General features: G+C 47.2%; 1 protein-coding gene across 3 annotated transcripts in view; it reads left to right on the top strand.

The window, feature by feature from the left end:
* The window catches only part of LOC144948497 (astrotactin-2-like), a 469,552-nt gene that overhangs the window by 248,553 nt on the left and 193,342 nt on the right, over window positions 1-27,657 (top strand). For all 3 annotated transcript variants that reach the window (XM_078878014.1, XM_078878013.1, XM_078878015.1), the window contains one exon: window positions 23,492-23,642. In XM_078878014.1, the coding sequence (XP_078734140.1) occupies window positions 23,492-23,642 (151 nt within the window). The remainder of the gene's footprint in view (window positions 1-23,491; window positions 23,643-27,657) is intronic.

The following is a 27,657-nucleotide window of genomic DNA, read 5'->3' as shown; positions in this document are numbered from 1 at the left end:
CTATGGTGATCGCGAGAGTGAGCGCTGATGTTGCTCTTGGCACTGCGGACTGTCAGATAAACCCGCGAAGCATCGATCACCTGCGCTGCGCTCTCCTCCTAAATAGTTCCGGCTAACCCTGGTCGCTCCGCCACATAATGGTTATGCAAAAACGTTCCGCGGAGCGTGCCGGATTAATCAGCTGGAAGTTCGCGTTTGCCATTGGGTTAAAAAAGGTAGCCCCCACCTAAGGGGGTCAGTGGGTTGTTTTTTGTTGTTTGTTGTTGCAGTGTAAGCAGTAAAGATTTATTGTTATTTAGTTTTAATCCACAAATGGCAATGGTGCTATTTGCATGCACGTACCGTCATTATCATAATGCCACCTGCACCGGCAATCTGTGGATTAGCATATCCGTACGAACCTAAAGCTCTTGCGCCGCGTGCGCGCGCGCATACGTTAAAATAAATTGACTTTCCTTGTTTACATCAGTCTGCCAGAAGCGTATCACTTTTACGTTATCTGACACACAGTAGCCGTCCAGCTAGGCATACATTATTAACTGCGCCGCGAGTACACATCCGTGCCATATCCCGGAAATAAATCTTCAATGTGCGGGAGGGGAATAGGGAGAGGGGGGGAATAGTTTTTTTTTATTTTCCCATGAGCAGCGATCCTTCTTGTTGATTGACAGACGCCTGTTCGCGCGACTTGCGTGCAAAGCGCTCGAGGTTCGCCGTTTCTGTGGCTTTTTTTTTTGTTGCCGCGAGACCAAAACGAAGCTCTCCGCCTACACGTGGACGCAGGTCAAACTTTTAATTGGCTTCAGGGCGTTAAGGAGCTTGCAAGAGTGTGCAGCTAACGGACGCGCGCATCGCGAAACGCACGAAACGTGGACACGAGAGGCCACGCTTTTCTTGCCACAAACATGTCAGGGAATTTGCAATTAACGAAACTCGAGCTCGGAGCGGTAACTAAATTTAGGTGAGGCTTGATGTTGTTGTTGGCAGCCTCCCACCCCCCTAGAACATAATGCAACACTTTAATGCGCTGGGGGACGTAAATAATCAAGTTTGATATTTAGGCTTGTTGAATGTTGGAGGCGCTGAGCGGTGGTTATTTTCGATTTTATTGGCTGACAGCTTGAGTTGCTGGACAATTACCAGCGGGCTGCCATGTGCGCGTGATTAATTGGGCCGCATGCAGCACCTGACAGGACATCAGACCCCGTCAGTTGAACGAGGGTTTACACCTTGGCCTCCACCGCTCGCAATTAGTAAGACAGGACGCAAAGCATTTCAATTCTTTAATGCCCTCCCCTCCCCCTTGCACCGTCCCAAAATAAATGCAGCCACTTAAAATGGAAAACTGCCCAGGTGGCTCAGTGGTCGAGCGAGCGAGCGAGCGGGCGGGCTCGCAATCGCAAAGGTTGCGAGTTCAAATCGTGGTTGGGGGTGTTGACCTGTCACATCATGCTGCCGGGGTAGATAAAATAGGTTCCACCTGATGGGGATGTCAACAGTGGTCGTCCTGTGGATAGACTCGCCCCGTCCATAGGAATAAGGAGTACGCACCACTGGTTCAGGGCTGCAAACAGGAGATGAGCACTGATGCAATGTTTGTGTGCGCGAAAACATCACTTGACTTCTTATTTCCGAATGAAAATGTGTTTATTCCTCTCCTTCGACCTTCCCCCGTCTATTTATTTTTCTCGCCGCGATTGTGACAAGCATTGTGATTAAGGCTCGGTGCAGACACAGCCGTCTGAAGTGCCGTGGAAGAAACAGTTATTAGTGTGATGAGTCCCCATTTCTTCTTCTGCAGAACTGAATGTCTTCTAATTATAGGTCATGAAATGTGTGTGGAGGGTGGGGGGGCTTGGATGAGGAGGCAGGAGAGGCTACGAATCGTTGTGTAAACAGATTTAGCCCGTCACATTGATTTACTACAAGCGGAGCACTGTGCTTATATGGAACAGGAGGCCAGCACAATCACACCAAAGCACGGTTCCTAACAGGATGGAAAATTTCACGAGGCACATTTTTGTTAAAGATCACTGACTTTTATCATATTTAACAATAAGAAATGTGCACGTTTGCTCCGAAGTGGTTTGTCAGTCTGAAAATGCTTAATGGCACTGCATTGTAGGGCCTTGGAATGATAAGTGGTCATGAAAATAATGCAATGCAAAAATGCGGCTTCAAATAACTTTATACACAAAAACAATAGGTCAATAAATAAAAAAAAATAGCAGGCATTTATTTATTACTTTCGCTCATTGAGAGGAAATAAATCATCTAGAATGTTTGGCCAACTAGTCTTCATATGCCTAAATTAGTTAGACACGTGATATTCAGGACATGATGTCACGTGTAATGATGTCTCGTTTGTAATTGATTCATTAATTTAAATAACAATTCAGTTGAGGCCTTGTGCCCCACACCAAGCCTGCCTCAGCTGGTTCCACTGCCCAGTTCCTCACGCCTCCCCAGGCAAAGGAATATCCAAGGGACCGTTTTAGGCTCAAGTCACATAGCGTCATCACCATCCTTACCATCAGACCTGGCATGTGAAGTATAATAAAAGGAATAATAGTTATCTATTTTTATACAACAACTTTTGTCGTCAGATCACAAAGCACTATTCATGTGAAAATGTTACCACTCCTAACAAAACAAGAGCAACCTGGGACAACCATGATATAAAGAAAAAGTCCTCTCACAAGACAAAATTATGATAAACAGATTGCACCAAGACATTGGTCGAGTGCTCCAAGAGCGAAGGGTATAGAAAAGCGATTTCGGTCGTCACTTAAAATCATCGACAGTGTCCCGAGTCACGGATATGGCTGGTGAGGGCATTCAGCAGATGGAGAGCCACGCTACGGAAGGCTCGGTCACCAGTGGGGTAGTGGCTACATTATCAGCTCAGGGGGTGCAGTTGGGCCCCGATATTTGGTTTGTCTGCCACAGTCGCACCGATGCTATGATGAGTCGCGCCTCCTCTTGCCCAATCACATCGTTAAGCATTTGCATAAACAAATTGAAACCACATTTTAAATTAGTTGTTGTTCTTTTACACTGTTGTTGAAAACTTATCTCATGGTGGATGTCAAAGGGGGCCCCAACTCGGAGCTTAGGCCACCAGGGGGGACGGGAGGGGTAAGGAACCTCCTGCCTGCCCCGCACTCGTTACGCTACTTGCCGGTCGCCCTAGGAGCAGAGTCTCGTGCTCGTGATTATTTAGCGAAGACCGGGATCCGTCGACCACAGATTTCGATATGGAACATAAGGATGCAATAGGTCCTGAAGGCAAGGTGGGTGCAAGGCCCTTCAGCACTTCATTGGTTAGCCACAAAATTGATTCTGAGCTGCACCAGGAGCCAATGTAGTGATGCCAGAACAGCTGCGATGTTTTTGGGTAAAGCGGCTCTGGATAAAATGCGGGCCGCTGCGTTCTGAACACTTTGCAGCCTCTTGAGAACCCTTGCGAGCAGCCTGCCTGACGAGAGGGCATTACAAAAATCAACCCGAGAGAAGACGAACGCTTGAACCAACTTCTCTGCATCAGAGGCAGACAAGTATGATCACACGCGGGCGGCAATAGTTTGAAGATTAAAAAAAAGTATATCATAGCAATGGGCCAAGATTCCGATGGAATTAGTGATGAGGTTTTTTTCGCTGAGTGTCGGTCGTTGTTTTGATAAATGTCCCCGGTCGTCTGTAGGGTAAGTCCTTAATAGCTGCACAACTGTATAAGAACCCTTCAATTACATAAGAGTTATTTTGACCTGACCCCATTCTTCCCCACTTTAGACAAACAGATGGACGGATGGATGGACAGGCAGAGAGAGAGCTATTGTATAAATGCCTTCAAATATAGTTGAAAAACATTAAAAAAAACATTACGTGACGTTAACGTGTGCCTGGTGTGCTCTCTATCCTCCACATTATGACATTTCGTCAGTGTTTGTTGTGTGGGGACTTCTAAAAGGGGCTCTCTGTAGCTCCCTTTTTATTGGAGGCCCTTCCGCCAACAGTGGTATGAGCAAGAAATTGCAGGGCTGTACTTTTGCTCTTGTGTTGGACGGGAAGAGAGATGCATTTAACACGCAGGAGAGATATTTCCCAGTGTTCTACATCGGTGCCTACAATAGATAAGCGCAAACGTCAGCCAGTGGCCTCTCAGTGCCAATTTTGTTTTGAATTATTCACCCAGAGCCCAAATGAATATCGTCAAGATTTTGCTTGTGTACCCTCGAGGTTTTAATGTTGTTGTTGTTTTTTAGTAGCGTCAGCAATGAAGGTGATATCCTGGATTGTCATTCAAAGAGAGTCTAAAAGATGAACAATTTTTTTTTTACAATATACTTATTTATTTGGCTCCTTTCCATTTTATATGCTTTCTATCTTATTTAATGGTTAAAACTAAAGTTTAGCCCTTGTGGTCCTAATTACAGCCGATAAAATATGTAGGATTAAAACGTTACTGTTAATAGTACCTTTTACATTGACAAACAGATCCAGTGGCTTTGTAAATGCTTTGAACAAAACACCCTCATTGAACCTGAACTCTTCAGATCTCGGAAGCTAAGCTGGATATTTAAGCCTGGTTAATGCTTGTGTGGGAGACTACCTGGGAATGTCAGGTTTTATAGACGTAAGTCTCCAAGGTTGCCAGATGGACGTGCAAAAATGTATTCTTGAATTCACCCACGCGAAGTTTTGAGTGTTACCCATTGGTATGTGTTGGTTGTCTCTGGGTACTCTGCTTTCTGCCTACATGCAAAACAAACACTCGTTAGCGTAATTGGGCAAACGTCCCAATGTCAGGGCCCTCTTGAAGAAGAGTATTTACGCTCACTGAGGCTTTCCTGGGCAAATAAGTTTCAATTCGTGACAATGCCCATCACTGGCAAGCAACAGCAGAACCAGCCTTGGGTCTCTCCTAGATTGTCGCGCCGCGGTGGCGAGATGTTAACTACCTCGCCTGGTGTACAGGAGGTCCTGGGTTTTATCCCGACCCTGACGTCTGCTGTATATTTGGAGTTTGCATGTTCTCCCCGTAGTCGTGTGGATGGGTGGGAAAGTAATAGAGGTTTTTTGGGTTAGATCACGTAAATATATGTGCGTCGTTAAATCTCGCCACCACCCGGCACGGCCAACTCGTAAGGGTTGTCACGTAAACAGAACGTGCCAATTCGTCACTAGTACAGCACACCGGTGTGTTGGAGAGCCAAGCCACAACATTTACAATCTGAGTACAACGTTTCGCCAGTCATTACAACTAGCTTTATCAGGCGGGTTTTAACAACACATATTTACGCGATCTAACCCAAAAAAATATTTATTATGGATGATATTGGTCGCGAAAGCCTACGTGTTAAACTGGGTGGGAAAGTGTTGCCCCTCTATTATGGACAAGAGGTCACTTGAAGATATTTCAGATGCAGTTCTGTGACGGCTGCTTCAACGGACCGTTCTCAAACACAGGGATAGTGCGCCAGTCTACGAGAGCTCCAAATGGATTTTCTCCATTTCGTATCGCAATGCCCGATACCGTGTCATTAGCCATGGTCAATCCACTCCTGGATGAAGGGCTCCCCAAGCCTCCGCCACCTCTGATAATCCTGGGATGTAATAATCCACCAGGCACATGCATGTGGACGTCCCCTTTGACGTGTTACGTTCCACGGCTGCCACTCCGTTATTATCCCTTGACCGTCGTCCATTATCCCTGCAAGCCATGACGTGTCCTAGCTAAGTCCACTGACTTTTACAACTCAGGAGTTTCCCCGACACTGAAACATTGTTAGTAAGCATCTGACGACCGTTGCTCCTAGGGGAAAATAAGAAGGATAAACCCAGACATTGCCGCTTATGTTACTTTTGTTTCTTGTTTGGTTATATTACTCGACCCCGTTCATCTGCTGCTCCCAATCGCTGCCTCTACTGTGGTGGGGGGGCAGTGAGCGCAAGTGCCTCCAGACACGCCCCCCCCCCCCCCCCATTTGAGGGTGTATTGGTCCGGGTTCAACCACGTGTCCGTCGTTTGCGTCTCCCTCTGTGATGTCCGTGTTCTGGGTTCTTGAATAATAACACATAATTACAAAAAAAGCTATCGTTTCAATAATGTCATTAAAATGTGCAACCGGGATAACGCTGCGAATAACGACTTTAGAAAAATAAATGTCTCTTTTTTTACGGTTACAGAGATGCCAGGGCCATGTGGAAAGTGTGGTACATGCCTTGTCAAGCTCCGACTGGTTAATTAACACTGATCGATGAGCGTTTGCCTCGACTCACCTCGCTTGAGTCCCGTTGTCCCAAGCCATTGTCCAAGGTGGAGTGAATTTGTTGTGAATAATAAAAAAAAGGATAGATGCCTCATGCATGGTTGATAAAACTACTGCTGGTGCGTGCATGTGAGACAATTAAACTTTAAAATGCAATAAAAGAGAGAACAAAGGGAGACTGAAGCGGGTAGTTAATTAATGTTGAATGAAAAGTGAAGCAATTACGGAAATTGATTTGCTTAAATTGCGAATATACGTTCTGGTTGAGCTGCGTGGCGCAGAATGATTTTTGAATTGCAGGCATGCTTCATGTGGAAATATTGCGGCATATTACAGCGGAATGAGAATGACGGAGAGGGCTCGCCGCTCATGAGAAGCCCGATAAGAACCGGCGCCTCTGTGAATGTCTTAACATCGGTTTCTCAGTGCGTGGAACAAATGTGTCAATGATAGGGGCCGTGACATGGCACCAGCGGTAGTGCATTCGCCGCCGGCTCCAAAGGTTCGTGGTTCAAAACCAGCAGGCGCTGCGGAATGTTATCTTCCTCGCCTGGTACACAGGAGGTCGTGGGTTCGATCCCGGACCCTGACGGTCAGTGGTGGCTCGTGTCATTTCTACTAGTTAGGGGCTGTTGTGAGTGACCTCTGGAAATATGGTGTTCTATTTAAGAAAAACCTCGTCATCTTATTGGCCTTCCCGTGAAAGTCATATAACTGTCTTATCTAACAACGGTAGGCTTTTATTAACAATACGAAACAAAACAACAAAGCACTCAAATGCTGTCCCCATGACCCTCAAAGTCCACACCACACAACCACTTTCATCCCGTTCAAATGGAATCTTGAGGAGTGACTTCACAGTGTTCGTTGCTAATTCTTCGTTTGCTGCTCCTGCTTCCATCGCTATTGCTGTTTCCTCCTAGAGCGTGTAGGCCCTGTGACCTCGCGTTGTGACGTGGTCATCGCAGCCATGGCCGCCTTTTTCACCGCCCTGAATGGGTCTCAAACGTCGTGGCTACAATGTGAAGTTAATAGCAACGAATGACTGGAAATGTCTCACTCGGACCCCTTCACAGCCGCCCCGAGACCTCCCCGAGGCACAAATCAGACATTGGTGTTGCAGCAGTTTCTAATGTGAGCAACTTAAAACGTTACTTTCATGAGTCAATTCACGTTAAAAGAATCATCGTATTTATTTTCTTTGAAACACAACAAAACAATCTTGATTTGAAGCTTTCGTGACTGCAGGAATCCATACTCTTTGGTTCTTTCGGTAAAGTCACGTAGTTAAAATAAAATAAAACAAATCACGACATTTCGATCGCAACACAAGCGGTCGTCATCAGGAAAAAAATAACCAAAGAGTACGTCAAAACAATTGATAGAAAAGTGCTTTTTAAGAGAAACATCATTCCTCACCTTCCAGCGGCTTGGTGGGGCAGCGCCCCAACGCCCCTAGTGGACGAACCGCGCCTGCTTCAAAAATATGTTAACACTTTCATGGCACTATCGTTTTTAATGAAAAAAATAACGGATAATACACTGTAACCTGATAACAAATGTATGTTAGTAGCATCAAAAAGTCTCCACTTTTTCGCCATCATTGTCAACACACGCCTGGAATCTTCTCCAGGTGGTCTCCAGAGCCCAGAGGCACATTTCTCGTGGTGTTGTTGCAAATTCTCAGAAGTGTTAACATTTTTTTGAAGCACGCTGTATAAATTCACGCGTGTGATGACGATATCAGCCACTTCCCATGAGCTATCGTGTGTGGCCTAGTCACCTCTGAAAAATATCCAATAGCTCAGTGGGCTTTACCTGGTGAAACAGGTTTTAGTTTTAGGCTGCCCTGGTTAATACCATACAATGTGCGACGTCTGCTGCACCATGGATGTTAAACCTCCCGTGACGTCATTCGAAATGAGTAGCAGTCGCGTGCCACGTACGACTCGAAGGCAGCATCGCCCCCAGCTGTGAGACTCGCGCGCATCGTATCTGTGAAACACAGCGCCTGGATCATAACCTTACGCGATATGATCGGCGCGGACATACCATTTGTACTAAATTATTACTACTCTCATCAATGCAACAGGTGATCAGGTTAAATACTGACGCGGGGATGTAACTGTAATAAAAGACTCGGACGCTTCTCTCTGTCCTGTGTCCTTTATTTGGGTTCGATCTCTTTTCCCTCACGGCACTCCCCTATCTACTCTCTACTCTGCAGCCCCAGGCTGCTGTCGCTCACGTAGCCCAACTCCCTCCTAGCAGACCCGCTGCTGTCTCGTCGCGCAGACCCCTGCTGCCCAACTCCTCCCTTGCAGACCCGCTGCTCTCTGCAGCCTCCTCGCTGCTCCTGCTGCCCGGGGGTCGGTCACCGTTGGCCGACGGTGCCGATCCTCGTGGCCCGGGTGTGTGGCGATCTCGCCACTCTCCTCTCTCTCACCCTTCGCCCTGCGTGGCCTCACACTTTCCCAGTCTCCGATCACTCCCCACTGCTTCCGGTTACCCCCCTTATAGACCTCTACCCTCTCCCCCACGTGACGTAACTCGTCCCCCCATGACGTCACTTCCGGAAGGTCGTTTACGCCCGCATTACATAACTATACAAAAAAACGCCACGCTGCGTGAAACTGCTTGGTGTAATGGTGCTGTCAGTAGTGGTGGTGGTGACGTGGGTGTTATTGGTAACGTCGGTGGTTTGGTGTTAATAGCCACTGTCTCTGTGGTGGTGCTAGTGTCGTAAACGTGCTGGTGATGTGGGTGGTATGGTGATAATGGTAGTGGTGATGGTGGTGGCCAAAAATTAGTACCTGGTGTGGTGTGTAAACATCGCCACTGGGGAGACAAAGGTGGCCAGGCGTGGTGCTGGCCACCCATCCCCTCTTGTGCTGTTCCAGCCTGAATAGGTGCTCGCCTACAGAACTTCCCCCAACAGTCTGTTAAAGGCTTCGTGAGGGTTCTTCAGTGGCCACGATATGGCTGATGATGATCGTGGTGATGGTGGTATAATAATGATGATGGAGGTGCTGATGGTTGAGACATTTTGATGGCACACTGCTCCTTTGTGCCACGCAAACAAGGCCTCTGTGGGATGATATTTGACATCATTCGTACTTGACAAATGCAATGACGAAGCTGCCAAAATTCTGTTAAGCATTCCCTCCTTACGTTAATCTGCGTATCTAAGTTCGCAAAGTGACAACGTAACTGGCTGAGACTTGGAGCCTTTTGTCCTTCCCATGTGCTCAGGAGTTGATACGTGCCCTTTTGTGTCACAACGCATGTACTGAATGGTGGAAATAGATAACGATGCAAGAAAAGCCGGTCTCATTCATTGTGTAGTGCAGCCCTCAGAGGCCAAATAGCCCCCCGCCCTCCAAACTCCTCTGCCACCAACTCCCGACATTCTGATTCCCATCAGGACATGACGTCAAATTTAATATTTATCTCAAATTCTCCAGGGGCCTCGGGCAGAGCCATGGCAAGGAGTGTCTCTTTCCTGAGCCTCTGTATATGTAGTGGTGGTATTGACGTGCGCCGACTGTGACAGTGATGGATCACGGGGCGGCGCGGGGTGCGGGGTTGGGCACGCGTTGTGGGCGTGGTGTGGACGCGCGCGCCGGGAGTGACAGATGACGGGGCGGCGCGGCGTGAGTGGTGAGGCACGATGAGATGTGGGAAAAGAGGATCGTAGCCAGCGCCCGGCGATTGGTCGAATAAGTGGGTGCTCGCAGCGACGTCCGCAGGTGGGGTATAAAGGGGGACGCGCGAGAGCACTGGGGGAGAGTTACCCAGTTGAAGACCCGAAGACGGAGCTGAAGACCTAGTGCATCCGAGTAGCTCAGTGGCGTTAGTCGCCGAGTAGCTAAGGGGATGTTGGTCATCCGAGTAGCTCAGTGGCGTTAGTCGCCGAGTAGCTAAGTGGATGTTGGTCATCCGAGTAGCTCAGTGGGCGTTAGTCGCCAAGTAGCTAAGTGGGTGTTTGTCACCCGAGTACTAAGTGGATGTTGGTCATCCGAGTAGCTCAGTGGCGTTAGTCGCCGAGTAGCTAAGTGGATGTTGGTCATCCGAGTAGCTCAGTGGGCGTTAGTCGCCAAGTAGCTAAGTGGGTGTTTGTCACCCGAGTACTAATTGGATGTTGGTCATCCGAGTAGCTCAGTGGGCGTTAGTCGCCAAGTAGCTAAGTGGGTGTTGTCACCCGGGATACTAAGTGGGTGTTTGTCACCCGAGATACAAAGTAGGTGTTAGTCACCTGTGAACGAGTTTGATAAAATAAAGAGTGTGTTACCCGTGAAGTCGTCTCCCGCCGAGTTACTACATTACATATACAAACACAAAGGAAACTGAATGGCTCCTAGCCGCAGTACATGGCCATGAAAATTATCCGAAAACCTCAATGGACGTGCCAGTGCCTTGTTTCATTTATTACAATCAATGATTTCCCGGTGTATACACGTGCAGTCCACATGTGGTCGATCGGTTGGTTACGTGTTTTTGGGGCTAAAGCGTGGGCAATCCCTCTTTCTCCGGCGTGGAAGAAGAGGCCAAGTACCCTCTGCCAGAGGGGGGCCCTCCAGATCTCCCACTAGTGGAGGCCCTTTTGTCAGCAGTGGCGTGAGCAAAACAAGTGCAAGGCTGCACCTGGATACTGACCGTATTAATATCATCACAGCTGCATCGGATTGTGTGATTATATAATGTTTGTTTATGTTGTATGTCATTGGTTCATTTAACTCCGGCAAGCCACCGTCGCTGCTACATCCTTAAATTGAGTCATGTTCCAGAATCATGATTATGCATTGAAATGTGAGAGGGGTGAGAAGTATGTATATATATATCCACCAGGCGTGTAACAATGCGTGAATGCAGCTATTAAAATTAATTCCAATGCTCGCAATGCATGCATAGAATCGTGCGTGCCAAAATTTATTATTTACGGTTTGTGCAAAATATTTCCAACGGTGTGCCGCCGTCTGCCGCATAGGATGAGAAGCCCGCGGCGTTGTTTGAAATGGAATAGATTGTGTGTGTGGGTGTTGGCGTCGTGGTCAAAAATTAGCAATTTCGAAAAAAACGTATATTCACAAATATCTTAATTAGCAACCTCGCCTCTACTGGCGAGACACTACCGGCATGTGAAACATAACACCTTTGTGATCGCTTTTTGTGCTCTAAGATTAGTGTAAATATTAACAGGACAAATATATGTTAAGGTTAGTGGAATGAACAAAAGTGTTCAGTTGGTGCTCACGGTATTAAAAAAAATATTATGTGGGTAATGGAAGAGTGTCCTGGATAGTATGAGGACCATTGATACGATTTTAAGTTTTGAAATTGTTATTTTAATGATTATTTTCAATAGTACTGTTTATCTGTTGTTTGTCTCTTAACTGTGATTCTTACAAATGTTATTGTTAGCTGTAATGTTCCGTGAGAAATACGTAGTCTCTGGTCTCCAATTGCCTGGGTAAAAAAAAAGTGGAGCTGATTTTTGTTCCAATCCTGGCCAGCTGACTCAAAAACTTACTCACTAAATGAGACAGAAAATAACAATCAGAAAATAACCAGAAAACAATATGAACGAGGGAGTAAAAAAATAATGCAAAAAAATTGCTGATTTACGATTTGACACAATAGCCCCAACTCGAGATCATTCATTGCATCCCTGGGGGCAGGGTGGGAAGGAGGTATGGCTTGCCCGGAATTGCTACTTGCGTAATACCCAGAACATCTCAGTACATTGACTAGATGCTGGGCTAGCAATCTTTCACAATCTCTGGAAAATGCCCTTTGAAAAATGCCAGCTCTCAGCGGAACAACCTCACCGGTATGGCAAAACCATTTAACACTATGTTTACGTTCGGAATTTATCTTCAAAAACGTTATGGATAAAGAACGCTACCCGTCTACAGTAAATTGGTATTGCCATAATGATCTGTATGTTCCACTCGTGCAATCAGTCACTGCCGCTAATGTAAGTCACAGGGCGAGAGGGAAAGTAGCATGTTTGCCTTTGATACCAAGGTTCCCTGGCCTGAATCCCAGCCCTTGATAAAATGCCTGCCTCGACTCTTTACAAGATCGCTCCGTTGCGTTATACAGTAATGCAAATGGAAAATGAACCATTTGCATTACGTGATGCATCTGCTGTATGCGCTGTATGTACATGCGCTTGCGGTTCCTGCTACTCTGCGTGGCTGAGAGATACGCGCTACGATCGAGTCTGCGCTTCGGTCGACATGTGCATTAAAACAAAAAAAATTGGTTCATTGAAAAATAATAACAGGTTTTTAATACTGTCACCGAGAGGAAATGATGGTATCGACGTTTCGGCCGATCGGCCTTCTTGAGAAATGTTGAGGTTTGCAGAGAGAGAGAGAGAGAGACGCTCCAGCACCAAGGGGTTCCTCAACAATGGATTGCCACAAGGCGCAATACTCACGCCAGCGATCTTAAATGTCTATACGAGCGATGAAGGGGGAGGCTTATTACATTGCAGGATCATGAGAAGTGGTGGTAGGAAGGCCTTCATCCAGCAGTGGATTCATAATGGCTGATGATGAGGATGTTGACAAAGAGAGAGAGGGTTAAGTCGTCTTGGCAGAAAAAGTTTGGTAGTTGGGTGATGTTAGATTGTGGGTTCACTGAGGTGCAATACAACATAGTAATGAATAAAACTGCAGACTTAAAAATGAAAGAAAAACATTTATAAAGTGACGTTTCGAGCAATGGCCCTTTTTCTTAGCACATAGCAAAGGCTCGTCATTGTTTACGGATTGTTTTAATGCATTGTGGAAGCCGCTATTCAGATTGTCTGATTGAGGTGTACTGAGTATTCTCACTGTGTGGACATCCCATAGATGCTGTCAAGCTTTTTTACCCAACGTCCCATAATGTAATCGATACTGCTTCAGAAAAAAAACACATATATACAGGGTGATTCATTTATAGATAACTCATTCATTTCAAATGACCCTCTCTCACAGGTGATTTAGATATTATTATCAAAGTGATGTTGGACAAAAGTGTATATCAGGAGAGTGTTAAAATATTTCAGAAATTCCTTTGAGATTGGTGGGAGAGAGAGACGCTCTGGATCGAAACGGACTATTATCTGCAGCTTATTTGAGTGGGGGGTATCTATAAATGGATCGCCCCTTTTAATAATGACGCCAAAATAAGATCGACGCTCTGTTTGTTGGAGGACGTGGTCATACTGGGGCAGCGTTATTGCCGAAGGGGTTACATCTGTGTTGTCAGTTGCGTTATATGTGCAAGTGTGCACCACTGCCCAAACGCGGTTTCCCAACAGAAACGTCTCGAATGAAAACGAGGCTTTTTGTAATTGAAACATAAACAAAACACATGAAATAATTAATGTAAGGAGCGGTGGCGCAGCGGTTAAGCCCACTGAGCTACAATCCTGGGGACCTGGGTTCGATTCCTGCTCACGGCCAACACCAGTGACGATTATCTGAACTGGTCCTGGGCTTCCCCTAGGTCGATTCGGCCTCAAATGGGTACCTGGTGCGGTGTGTAAACATCGCCACTAGGGAGACAAAGGCGGCCAGTCGTGGTGCTGGTCTGCCGTGCAGGCCTTCATCGTCGCTCGCTAACAGCACTTGCCCCTACAGTCTGTTAAGGCTACACAGGGGATCTTTGTCTTTGAAGCGGTGCGCTAAAAAGCTGGCAACACGAGTACCTGGTGCAATGTGTGAACATCGCCACTGCCACTGGGGGCATGAAGGCGGCCGAGCGTGGTTTGTTTGGCCACACCACCCCATCGTACGCCGTGCCGGTCCCAACAGCGCTCGCCCCAACAGTCTGCTAGTGGCTAGACGGGGGATCTTTGTTGTGTACGTGTGCGCGCACGTGTCTGTGTTCGTGCGCGCTGTGCTCTTCACTCAAGGTCGTTGCTCACGGCCTCGTGAGGTCACCATGCTTCAGCCACGACCGCAGAGCTTTTGAAAACTGCAGGGCATCTTACCTCTGGCCATTGTTAACCCACTCCCTAACCCACGACCCTCTCGTGGAGGCAGTCCGCGCAAAGCTGCGTCCGTAGCGGTTTTCGTCTTGTGTGTGAGCAATTGTGTTTGTCACACATAAGCGGCTTTCCCGTTCACGACACTGATACACGGGCGTGGAAATTACACGTTTGGACGGCAGGGTTGAGTATGGCCAGTGGACATCCAATGCTGACTTGCCGCAAAATGGTGCCAGTTTTATTGACTCCAGATTGATGATGGGCTGCCTTGATTACGATATGATTTGGTATATTATTTTTTTAAGATGTAGTGGAACTGAAGTCGTATAACCACTATGTCGTCAGTTATCGCTGGGATGTGTTTTGGAAAGCACTTCACTGGGTCGAAGACATTTATTTCGAGTCGATTGCACTTTTATTCAATTAAAAATAACCACGTCGTTTCAATAGTTTGCAGAACGGATGATGTGTTTTTATCGTAGGCCCTGTACCGTGCGGTACATTTTACGTCAATATCGTGGCAACCGCGGCTCTAACCAATGTGCCGCTCAGCCAGAATCACACGTCAACAATTATTAATTCTTATTGCTACGGAACACACCTTGAAAACTTGCTCTGAATGTGGATGCGAATTCAGGATACGTGTGATAACCAATTTTGAGATTATATCTGGCTGGCTTTTTGTATGTTTGTGTATATATATACGTGTGTGTGTGTGGATGGGCGTGGGGAGCGGTAGTGCAACGGTTAGCGGCTCTGTGCTACGAACCCGCGACCCGAGTTTGATTTCCGCTCACAGCCAACACCGGTGACGATTATCTCAACCGGTAGTTTAACATCACCACGAGCGAGACAAAGGCGGCCGGGTGTGGTGTTGACCTCGTGTGCCGTGCTGGCTTCCATAGCACTTGCCCCAGCAGTCTATTAAGGATATACGGGGATCTTTGTCTTTCTTGATTTTAAGCTTTCGGGACTGCAGGAATCCATACTCTTTGGTTCTTTCGGTAAAGTCACGTAGGATGAGCGACTATGCTGGTCTCCTGAGTCGTTACCTGGTTGAACAAAAACATCTTAAAGCTTGAACATTCATGGGTAAATGATAATAATAATAAGTATTTGTTTGTGTGTGTGTGCGAATCGGTGCCCTGACAGCCTGTCAGGCTGAAAGTATGAGCTATCATTACGTATGTGTGTGTGTGAAAAATACTACCCGAGATCCACTGCAAATATAAAAAAAAATCGATGCCAGCTGGATAAGGATTACACTTTATTGACGTATCTCTTGTTTCAAAAAATATTGCGTGCAAACCTACGGCTCGAATAATATTTGCTCGGTTGTTCGGTCCGTAGCATATCTGGCGTTGCTCTTTATGAAATCGATTTCAACTTCTGCTGCCACCTAATTCAAAATACTCATATCATATGCGCAGGGGCTGGGGCGGGGGGGTAGAGGGCACGTGGTGGTCGCACCGGGCCCAAGGACGACGCATCTCTCAGAAGCACCACAACACGTTCATATTATGACGTTAATACCGACGGCTCGGGCACAAACGCTTTGGCCCCCAAGCAAACGGCCGCTCAGTTTTAAGCGGTGGACCTGGCGGCGTTGCGGGGGACTGCTTTCGAGGCGCGGGGGGGTCTTTACGCACACACTCGGGACATTTCCGTCGCGACCGCTCCCCGGGCTGTACTTCGTATTTTTGTCAGCGACTCACGCGGTCACGTTTTTACTTTTAAACTATATATATATCTGCCGACGCTGCCGTACCATCGGTCATGTGCGAGTGACACACTTTGATGTATGTGTTCTAAGTGACAGCGCGTCAAACCGAGCCGTGACAAGAAAGGATTGGAATCTCTCGCCCTGCTATTATGCGCGGGTGCCTTCTTTCTTTGATTTCATTATTTATTAATCTAAACCAGAAAGCGCCAAGGTCTGCTGGTCAGATGTGTGGCAATGGGGAGAGAGGCTGCTCTATTCATCCTACGGCTCCAGATGTCATAAATCCTTTCATTCGTCTTGACTCACCTGACACTCGTAGATTACACAATAAAGCATCTCTTTCTCTCTCCGATTTTTTTAAATCCCCCCCCAGCCCCATCCTGTCCTTTCGCCTGGCGTACAATTCTGGCGCATTTTCTGCACGCGCATTTTCTCCGCACGCGTTTTAGTGGACACCAATTAAGATACCTTCGGCAAGGAATCCTGTGTAATGATCACCTTCGGATTTCTAAAAAGCACTCTGTCCTGCTTATTGTCCGCCCCTTTGTTGTTTCATCCTTTTGTCGAATACACCCACAATAATTTCCCCATTCAAAATCGTCGTCGCATTTTACCGGTGACTCCCAGCGACGGTTATTTGACTTCGTTTCGCGATCTTGCTCTTCGTGACTTTTGCTTCGCTCGCGTTCATCTTGAGTCCAACTTGATCGCCCTCTTCACGCCAGTCTTCAACTGGATGTCGTGGAGACCACGCTGTTGGCAAATCTGACGTGGCTAATGCTTCTGCCTCTGTTTGCGTCCGTGCCTTTGTTTGCGTGGTCCAATTTTTTTGGGAGAAAATATCTTTTGCCGGAGAGTGAAATATGTGCATGGAGAAGAAAGTTTTCTAGCAGTGCGTGGTAACCCGCGTGGACATTGATCAGTGCGCACAGCACATCTAGCAGCAGCAGCACACTAACACGCAGCGCGCAGACATACAGAGCACTTGTGTACAGCAAGCTGATAACTTCCATTACCATAATTGTCGTTATACTTTAATCAGTCTAAAAATATTCTGCCCGAGTCGACTTATGCAACATGGAATTTCTTATTCTAACGATGATTTATGTTGGTGCGACATTTAAAATGTCTCGTTCGGTGCAATTGTTTTGCTCCGATTTCTATTTGATTCATTGCTCGTTTTGCTTTTGTAGCTTTGGTTTGCTGTGCTACTCTTGAAAATGACTTTTTTTATTCTATTCTTTTGAGTTATCTCGCCTGATTGAACAAAATCTGCTTTAATCTCGAGCTCACTAGCCCTGCCACTCGACCCTTTCGCTCACCGTTGCAAATGAGACTCAGCCTGGTCCCTCGAGATCTCGCCTGGTTAGAGCTGACAAGTACACAAGCAAAGAGTGGGGAAGGCGACATGCTGGAAATGGCACCGAGAAAGAGCATTGGGTGGACACAAACACAAATCAAGAGGCATTTAACATTTATATTGATTTGACAAAAGTGGGCTTGGGCAAGTCACTGGCTGGAAGGTTTGATGACCTCTGGACGAGGCTGGTGACTGAGTGGCAACCAGAGTAGAGGGGAGTACCTGACCGAGCGGACGTCTGGCGCAGAGGTGGAGCACTGATATTAGTTCACGCGCGCGAGTGAGATCGACCGTGACATCGCCGCGGGGACTGTGAGTGATGCTGCCCGCATTGTGGGGAAAACTTCATCCAGAAGCAGGGAGACGATGGCTCGTGATGATGATAATGACGATTGCGACGATGATTAAATCAGGAAGAGAGCCACGGATGCGAGCTCACGTTCTGCCAAAAGTGTGTGCCCTTTACTGGAAGGACGTTGAGTACAGAATGGGATTTTATAATGATATATGGGTTTTATACGCCCGCTGAGGGCTACAAAAGGAAAGGAAAAAAACACCAAAAGGCTTTGACACTGCTCACATTATGGGGAAAAGGTGCACACGCCCATAGACATGCATACATACAAACACAACGTGGATTGTGAATCGGCTCAAGCTTGGTGTGTGCTTGCTTACCCAAAAAATAATTTGGTGGCCGGGTAAATTATAGCAAGCGCGGCTGCGTCTAAAATCCGCTGGAGCTGAACCACGGAGAGCATGCTGACACCGTGTGTAATTACTTGAGATTTATGCGTGCGCTGTTCTGTGTGACATTATTACGGCAAGTCGCAGCCTTCATGCGGGAATGCCGGCGTAACCATCAACAGCGTCCGATGCACACATCTCCTTCGCAAATGCAGAATTTAAAGACACAAGCCACGGTGCGACTGTGGCCTTGCAACCCAAACTATGGACCGTATCGTAAACCACTATAGTCTGCACTCCCTCAATGGAGGAGGAATAGCAAAACTACAGGAAGATCTCCTGAAGCCCTCTCGTCGTGGCTCGCACACCACTAGAACAAGGAAAGCAGGCCAGACGATATTATTATTTTTCATGGATGCATCAATTTCAACACGTGCCCAGAATTGTGCGCTTCATGCAAAGAAGCCGCCCAGTCTGAGTGTCCCTGCTGCGCCATGCCATTGTGAATGCAAAATTAACTTGCGGATTTTGCGGCAGCGTTAAGAAAAATGAGTGTGGCCTCCCCGCTCACACGAACGTTGGCCTCGATACCAGTCGTGGCAAATTCAACACTCTTATGGCAAGAGGTCATTTCATCCGTATTAAAAAAAAATCCCTCATTTTAGACCAGGTAAGAGGAGGCCTAAGTGGTGGAGCGGTGGCAAAGTGGCTGGCGCGCTGCACTGTCAACCCGCCGATCGAGATGTTCGATTTCCGACCACGACGAACATCAGTGACCGCACACGTCCTCGTCAGTCGTTGGGGGTTTCATGATCATACCAACACCGCGCTGGTCAGTGGCAGGTTGTTGAAGGGTCGGGGGCGTCCAGGACCTGTACGGATATCACGCGTCACTGATGCTAGCCACGTCCAGAAGGAATCAAACTCGCGGGCACTGGATTCACTGCGTGTTGCGTACAGCACTACGCCGCCGCTCCACCCTCTGCAAAAGCTGCCGTCTGGACGCTCGCATTACAAAGCATAAATAAGCTTGACGAAAGGAGGGAGCATAGCTAAGGAGATGAGCTTCGACATGTACGGCGAGAGGTACGGTCAAATCTCTCCTAAATCCTCTCGGTCAGTGCCGCCGTTCTTAATCCCGCCAGGCAGCAGGGCACTGCATCACCTACTGCACTTAATGGCAGAATACTGGGAATCCCCTCTAATCTTGAATTCTACAGCACCTGCCCTAATATCATGTGAAGGGCTATGTGTTAATTTGCGGAGATTAGGCAGTCAGTATCCTGATACTTAAATGGACGTGCTTTGCTGCTTCTATCACTGTTTCATATATATTTAATGAAAAAAACAATTATCGTATTTGGGTATTATTATTAAGTGCGGGTTCTCCTACCCCTTTCTAGCCCGTGTGAAAGGGTAGGCCAAAATATTCCTTCAGAGGGTCTACCGAAAGCTCCCTTCCGTGGAGACCATCCTGACAGAAGTTGCTTGAGCATTGCACGATAAGCGCTGAAGAGCATCACGCAGGGCAGGATTGATGTCTGGAGCGATCTACGTAATCCTCGTGATTGTAGACATGCTCCCTAAAGGCAGATGCGGTAATACGACGCGCTCCAAAATCTCGGTGCGATCTGGTGAGATGTTGCCCCTTTGTCATTTGGCTTTGGGACATTTTTTCTCCAATTCTCTTTTTTTTGTATATAGAATCGGCTTTCTTGTCTGGCAGGGCCAGCATCCAAAGTCCAAGAGGTGTTCCCGCAGGTGCAGTGTATCGGCTACTCCCGATGCAAGTGTGCGATTTGCGAGCCACTTTAAGAATATCTCACTTCCCGTCTAACGTCGAGGCCCGGATTATGGATTAAAGGTCTTGACGGCAGTCTGAAATTTTTAAGTACGCGAAATAATCTCTGTCGGGCCGACGCGCTGAATGTGTTAGATAGCGTCTGCGACACAACAGGGCCATTGTCAGCGGCAAGTATTTTCTCCAGGCTTGGTTATTCCTGTCCTCTTTTCGCTTGTTGCAGAGAAAAGTAGCAGCACCTCAGCAATTCTGTTGGAAGGAGATAAGTTTCGGCATTCATAACATCAGAGCGCCATCTCCCCCCTCCCCTACCCCCAATACATGCTCAATACCTGATAACCAGTAGCCCCCTAAACTTGATGTATGAGGTTACGTACGTGGTGGTGAAGCTACATGATGTCCGTAAAACGTGAGCCGCATTCATTTTGAATGTAAAATCACCTCCACTCAACACATTGTAGACGAAAATAAAATGCAAAGAAGAAAAAATCATCTTTAAATAAAAGCCATGACAAAGTAGTGAGGGTTGCATTCCCACCTAAACACACTGAGGCTCGTGGTTGACATTTGCAAAATGTCTTGTTTCAATCTACGTCTATGCTTCTTGGTTCTTTCGGTAAAGTCACGTAGAAGGGAAGTAATAAAATAATAAAAATAAAACATAATAAAATAATTCTCACGACGTTTCGGCCACAACGCAAGCAGCCGTCCTCAGGTGAAACCAGGTCTGTCGAGGCGACAGCGTCTACGTGACTTTACCGAAAGAACCAAGAAGATGAATCCCTGCAGTCACGAAAGCTTTAAATCGAAATTTACGCCTATGTTCTCGTGTATATGGCTTCCTGCCTTTGCCAATCCGCACTGGCCGGCGTGATGAAGTTTAGAAATGTGATTGAATTCAAAGGTGTTGTTTTTGGTGGATGAACCGAATTTAAATTGGCGTAGCGGTGGCGCAGTGGTTAACGCACTGCGCTGTGCACCAAGTCACATGAGTTCAATTCCCGGCCATGGCTAACATCATGGAGGAACGACATCTCAACCGATCTTGGCTGTCCCCTTTAACCCCCACTGATCAGGGTGGTGCAGCGTGGTCAGTCGACCTAATGACCCGATTGGCATTGGAATGCTCTTATCTAGCAGTAGATATACGACAATACGTACGTTTATAAAGGGTCATCAATATTATTTTCTTCCCTTTAAATTACGCATGGTCGAAAGTTAATAAGTACAACGGTTAGATGTCTTTATCTTTGGGGAAAGAATACGAATTTTCTTTCAAAATTTGTATTCCAATTGTGTTTTCGACGTCACTGTCAGGAGACATCGCGTCCGTTTGGGATAACAGAACCTGGGCATGGCACTGTGTCACTGAACGACCCACAGTGGGACATTTCGTAGCACTGTGCCCGAAATGTGAATAGAGCTTTTGTCACTCATCAGATTCTCTCCTGTGTAAATCAATATTGAGATTCTGAACTGAATATATTAAACTTGTTTATGCACACTCCAGTGGGCACATCTTCCCATCCTCCCTGCGACAGAAGAGGTGTCTCTCACGTGCCATTGAGAGCAGAACTTTTACCACATCAAGTGAAACATTTACATTTTACGTGATGTTTCTGTGGTACACGTGGGAACCCGGTGGTTTGATCACGGGCATCTATAACCCAGACTTGAGCCCAAGATCCCGGCAGTGCTGGTTCATTGCTCTGACCTCTGAGCCATCTGGCAACCTCAGACAACTGAAATGTGAAATTGCTCTTCCCTGGGTCTGTGCCGTAGTTTCAAAATCGTTCAAGCAATTGGCATAAATTATCTCTTGTTACCTGAATCCATCGAGGGCTGGTTAGAGGCTCCGTGGTGGCTCGAGTTGGCAAAGGCGCAATTTCAAGCAGATCTTGCGAGGTTTTTAAGACGGTGTAGCTTTCTCGAATAGGGGAACCATTCAGTGTGTACTACTGCGTATGCCTTCGTGGCAGAGGTCGCAATCGGGTACCCGATACCCGTACCCTACCCGATACCCGGCTACCCGTACCCGGCCGGGTACGGGTACGGGTACCCATTTGCGACCCTGGTGCGGCCGGGTGCGGGTACGGGTAAGGAATCAAAACCCGTTTGCGACCTCTGCTTCGTGGTCATGCTGCTGCTGCAGCTGCAGCACGGCTCTCCGGTGCCTTCGTGGGTTGTACCGCGCGTCGTTTGCGGCGCGAAGGCCGACGTTTCGCTCCGCGTGTTGGGAGCCTCTTCGCTTTTTTCCGCCAAAACTCCGACGCGAGGCACAGACGTCGGGAGACGCGGCAGGCTCCCAGCGCCTGGAGCGAAATGTTGTCGGGTGTCCCGCCGAACAGCGCGCGGCACTGCACGACCGCCGAACACCGCATCTTGTGGAAATCCTTTGAGCGATTTCACAAATGCGTCTCATTTTAATCGTATCGGCGGCGAGATCCCAGCAAGTTCATGAACATAATTGGCACGTGTATATATAGAGAGCTCTACCACTGAGTTTTTTTGAACCGGCAAAAGTGCATTGCGTGAAGGGAAGATTCGGATAGATTTATTCTGGTGCATAATCCCGGGTAGATCTATATAAAGCCTCATCTCACGTGCAGTGAGTGCAACAACAAAAAAACAACAGGGCAGAGGGCATCCGTGCCATGTGCCTCTATGGATCTTTAAAGAATCCGACTGACACCCATTAGGGGGATCTCTAGAGGAAAGGTTAGTATATAATAATTGAACTCGGGCAATTAGGGACTTTCCGATTGGAAACCGACATTGTGTGTCAAACAGGTAGTGCAATACAGCTCAGGGTAGTAATTGCATGCATTTAATGAATCCTTTATGGCATGGAATATCCTGTAAATTATTGCAAAAGGGTCGCATATAAGGCACATCAACGTTTCGTCAAAATTCCTCCCTTTTTTGCAATAAATGCAGCCTGCGCGCGATATTTATTTATTTAAACAATGCTTACTAGCAACTCAAATAATACATCACTATTGGGTCATAAACTTTGCACATTCGCAACATCGGTTCCACAGTGTGACCCATCACAGCCCGAGTCCATCCTGGTCCGTCGCATGCAGCGCGCAGTGGTGGCAGCAGCAGCTTCGTGCTACGAACGCCGGCAAAACCTGAGTTCGACTCCCAGCCAGGGTTAATGTCGGTGGCGAGTGATTTTCTGGACAGGTCTTGGGAGCCTCCCCATTCGCCGACCTTCGGTACGGCCGAGCGAACCTCCGTGCCTGACGCGGCATGAGAAGCCCGTCTTCCAGCAGTGGAGTGACAAGGCGCTGTGGGTTCTCACTGTGTTAAATGAACAGCATTGAGTGGTCAATCGACGACTCGCACTAAGATGACAGATGTGAAGCCATTGGTTCACTCCTCTTCCTCTATTCCCTTGGACTTTCTGGAACACTGTGATGTCACCGCTCCCTTCGCAGTTATTGCACTCGCAGTGCGAGTGCAATAAGATATCTCTCCACTTATCTCCGTCTACGGCTGAGGACAGCTTCCATCCCGCTCCCCATGTTTGATATTTGACATCCGGCCAGAGCGCGGTATTCCTCGTTCCCCAACCACTTTCGAGCATTCCCCTCATCGATCTTACGTTTCACCCCATTAACCCCCACAACTCTCCGCCTCCCCCCCCCCCCTTACGCAGGGAGGAGGCGATGCGCTCGACGCATTTCGAGTCTCTCGAGGACCTGCTGGACTCGTTCGGCCCGGTCCGCGACTGCTCGCGGGACAACGGTGGCTGCACGCGGAACTTCCACTGCGTGTCTGAGCGTCGCATCGACTCGTCGGGCTGCGTGGTAAGGAACTGCATCTACCCCCCCCCCCCTCTCTCACCCGCCACCCCCTACTCCTCGCACCAACTATCCTGATGTTGTCTAAATGGGTAACAGGTACAGCCCTGCAATCGTTTGCTCTCTCCACTGTTGGAGAGCCGCTTTTTTCAACGCTCGCCCGATGCTTTGGAAGAGGTAGGAGGGGTGGTGGGGCGAGCGTTGAGCAGTGGCACAGGGCACTGCGCTATGAACACAGCGATCGGAATTGCAGTTCCCGACCAAGACGAACGTTCGTGACGAATGATGTCTAAATGATATCGCAAAACACCGGTCATCCTCGCAGCGGCTTTTGGCTAGCCATCGAACAAAGACGGTCGCTGCATCGCGCGATTTCAGATGCGCTTCTGCGGCCGTCTGGAACGCTCTTCTTTCCTATATTAGTTCAACATACATACTGGCCACCTCCCCTGAGTGACAGAGACTCGCCGCATTGCACAATATGTGATGTGAAATTCCACGCTTTTCAATTCTTGCGGAAGGCACCCCACCACAGAGAGCTGCAGGGAACCCCTCCGAAGGGTATTCCACTTTGCCGAGTCGTCTCGGAGGAGGTGGCAGTACCCGCACATTACCCCCACAGTGCACGCGACCTGCCGATGGACAGACTACGATACACACACTCATACTGCTGGCTTTGCAGTGACAAGGGGGCATGGTTAGAAAAAAAAAAAACTCGTTCATTGCTGTCAAGGATAATATGGCCACAATTTTTTAACTTTTTTATGCTGGCGGTCTGAAGCAAGGCTTTGTGAATGATACACACAGCATGGTGATGCCGTGTGACATCCAGCGCATATGGTGAAAATTGCACCCTTTGCTGCCTAAAAATTCACCTGTTACGCCATTATTATCGTTATTTGTTTCAAGCCTGCGCTCACTTGTCTGTCCAGCGAGTAACAACCGGTTCACCCTACCCATTTGCCACGATAGCCAACGGGACGAATGTTCTCGCCACTGCACTTAGAATTACCCGCCAACTCCTCCTCCCTATTCACCGTATCCATTAAGACCATTACTGCACTTTCTTTCGAGAAGGTGATTCACATCTGACCACAAAAATGTCACAAAAAAGGGATCTTGCACTGAGCCCTTGATATTTTCCTGAACGCGAGTGTGTGCGTCCGACCTCTCGAGGTGATACATCTCATTATAACGCCAAATCCCCCACACCCGCCTCCCCCCCCCCCGTACGTTTTTTAATGAAGCATAATGTGAGCACTTATCACGGCAGCTTGGGGTGCTAGGCCTTGCGAAGCCGTGGAGGCTCGAGAGGGCCTCAGAGACGCTCGGAGCGACGGTGGCTCCAGTCTCACAGTTTTGTCTGCTCCTCTGTGCAATTTGGAGCCCGTTCACCATTTAAACTCTCGCTATCCTGGAAATGCAGAGGTGTGTGAAGTTTCATTATCGTGCGCCGAGGGACGCTTTATATATTTGTCACTATGCCTCCTTCCGTTGGCTGCGAATTGCTTTGCATGCGGCTGTGCTCTCTGCGCGTCTCTGCGCGTGCGCGCGTGTGCGCGTTCGGTCGTTTTTGTTATTTGTTGTCGGCAACAACTCGGAAAAGCGAAATCATTCGTGTGCACCTCCCGTAATACGAAAAACGACGGCGGCGCAGTGCACATGGCCGACGATTTGAGACAATAACAACAACAAGAACCGACGAACGTACGTTGGTAAAAACACAAATGCATAATGTAACTGGTATCGGCCAAACACCCCCAATACCGGAGAGAGAATAAAATGTACTTGTAAATTACTCAATTGGGATTGCAAACAGCAGCAGCAGCAACAGCAACAGCAGAAACGTGACTTCCAATTTGGCAGGAGACGCTCCTGAAAAAGAGTCTTCATGAAACTGTCATGCTTTATTGGGTAAACTCGTGTAATAATAATACTCATAACGAACATTTATGTATTCAATGACCAGGCAACATCTTCTCATTAATTTCTTTAGAACTGCCTTTTGTGTTTAGTCTCATCCTCCTTTCCTCGCACCTCCGAGTCACGCGGTTGGCTGCATACTGTGCGGACGAAGTTCAACATGCATACACACATATGATGATGATGATGATGATGAGAAATATAATTATTTAATGTATTAGCACTTTTTTGATATCGAGTTCAGGGAGATGCGGAGTGAATTTGAGAGATGTTTTATGGGGGGAATTAGGAGGAGCGAACGGCTGTTCACCCAATGTTCGCTCACTGAAAAGTCGTTCGCCACATTTCACACTGTGGAGTGTCGTTGAGCCTTCCGCTAAGCGGCAGGGTGGCACAGTGGTAGCATTTGTGCCTCCCAGCAGGAAGGCTCCTGAGTTCAATTCCCGAATTGGGTGCCTGCCTTCCTCTGTGGAGTTTGTACGTTCTCCCCCCCCCCCCCCCAGCTTTTTGCACGTGGTTTCCTTGGGAAAATGTGAAATGTCACTATTTTTTGGACAAATATCCAAATTCTGAAAATACCTTCTGAAAACTTGGCAATATCTGAAAAAGATTTTTGAGACTCAATGAGGCCGTCACGGATAGAACACGCATATTCATAGCGATGCAAAGCATTGGCCCCATGAGGTATCTGCAGATGTTGTGATGCAGTTCACCACCAACCAACTCTTGCCGAGATATTTCCGAAGCCAGGAAGTGTTCGACCGTTGGGTCAGATAAAGTGTGTGGGGCTATGAAAAGTTATTAAATGCTACACAAACCTGGCAGAAGAAGGGGAGGGGATGGGGAGAAATTATCAGCAAAAGTGGCATAAATGAACAGAATGAAATGGTGAAGTTAAATGCGCGCACTTGTTTTTCATTGTTCATTTAATTAAATAAAAAATTTCAGTGAGCTCATAGCTCCTGTTACATTACCTCTCTCGCGCTCTCCTAAATGTGTGGAGCCACTTGAACAATTTATAACCTTAGATCGTCAGTTTATATATTAATTAAACGCGTTCTGCGCCCGCATTGCCATTCCCCTTTAGGGGAAATCACCTAAACTTACCGAGATAATGCAGAGAATTACGCGCATGCAAAATTCATTCAGCGCACGGAGTGATTGCTTTAGGGCCACGGTGAACACTTGTACGACTTTTCATAATGAAATCTCGTTAGTCCGCAATGCCACACGAGCTCGGAGAAATCATCTTTGGGAGAAAGTTTAATGAAAGGTGCTGCCCACCACTCATAATGTTTATGAAGTGAATTTTAAGATAAAGGTTTGGCTTAATAAAATTTTCGAATAATTTATTCTGGGTTGGTCATTCGTTGTTAAAATTATTGTCAGGCTCGTTTTTTATGTCTTGCTTATTTTAAAATTTGCTTTGGCTGTCTTCTTGAGAGGTAGAGATTATTTTGTGTGTGTGTCATGTATTTTTTTCATAATCTTTTCACTGTTCACAGCTGTCAAAACTTACTTTCAAGTAATCCATTATAGCTGCTCTGTATTTATAATGCATGCCAACAGGACATACTTTGTAGGAAGGCATTTCTGTTGCAGTTTCAAACTTTGCAAATGACATGCCTCTGCAGCGTTCGGTTTAACATTTCATTTTAACTTTTTTTTTGTTCACGGCAGTTCAAAAGTAATTAATTATTTTGGGCCACTGGCAAGGAATGTGGTGTATTTTTTTTCGAACGGTCAAGTACATTTTTTTTATAAAATGAACGCTTAACATATGCTCACGAAGTCGTTTTGTTAATCCGTTAGAACGCCACGTATCCGACCGTCACATCTCCACCCTGACCAGTGCAGTTTTTGCGCAGGCTGTAAATGGTCATTTTCTCTCGATGTTCACACGTGTCAACTCTTCATATATCCACCCATCTCAGTGTCGAGCAAGTCAGACATGCGATTTTGTACCGTGCTTTGACAAATCACCAACTGATCGTATTTTTTGTTAAACGACAATATGTAAAAGTGAACAATATTTTTTTTACGGAATATTTTCTGGAAATGTTTCCCCTTCTCAGTTTTTCACTCATATAACAATACA

Source organism: Lampetra fluviatilis, chromosome 49 (genome assembly GCF_964198595.1).
Source record: "Lampetra fluviatilis chromosome 49, kcLamFluv1.1, whole genome shotgun sequence".
In the NCBI taxonomy this organism is placed as follows: domain Eukaryota; kingdom Metazoa; phylum Chordata; class Hyperoartia; order Petromyzontiformes; family Petromyzontidae; genus Lampetra; species Lampetra fluviatilis.
The sequence above is the reverse complement of the archived record's forward strand: the minus strand, read 5'-3'. Positions and strand labels throughout refer to the sequence as shown.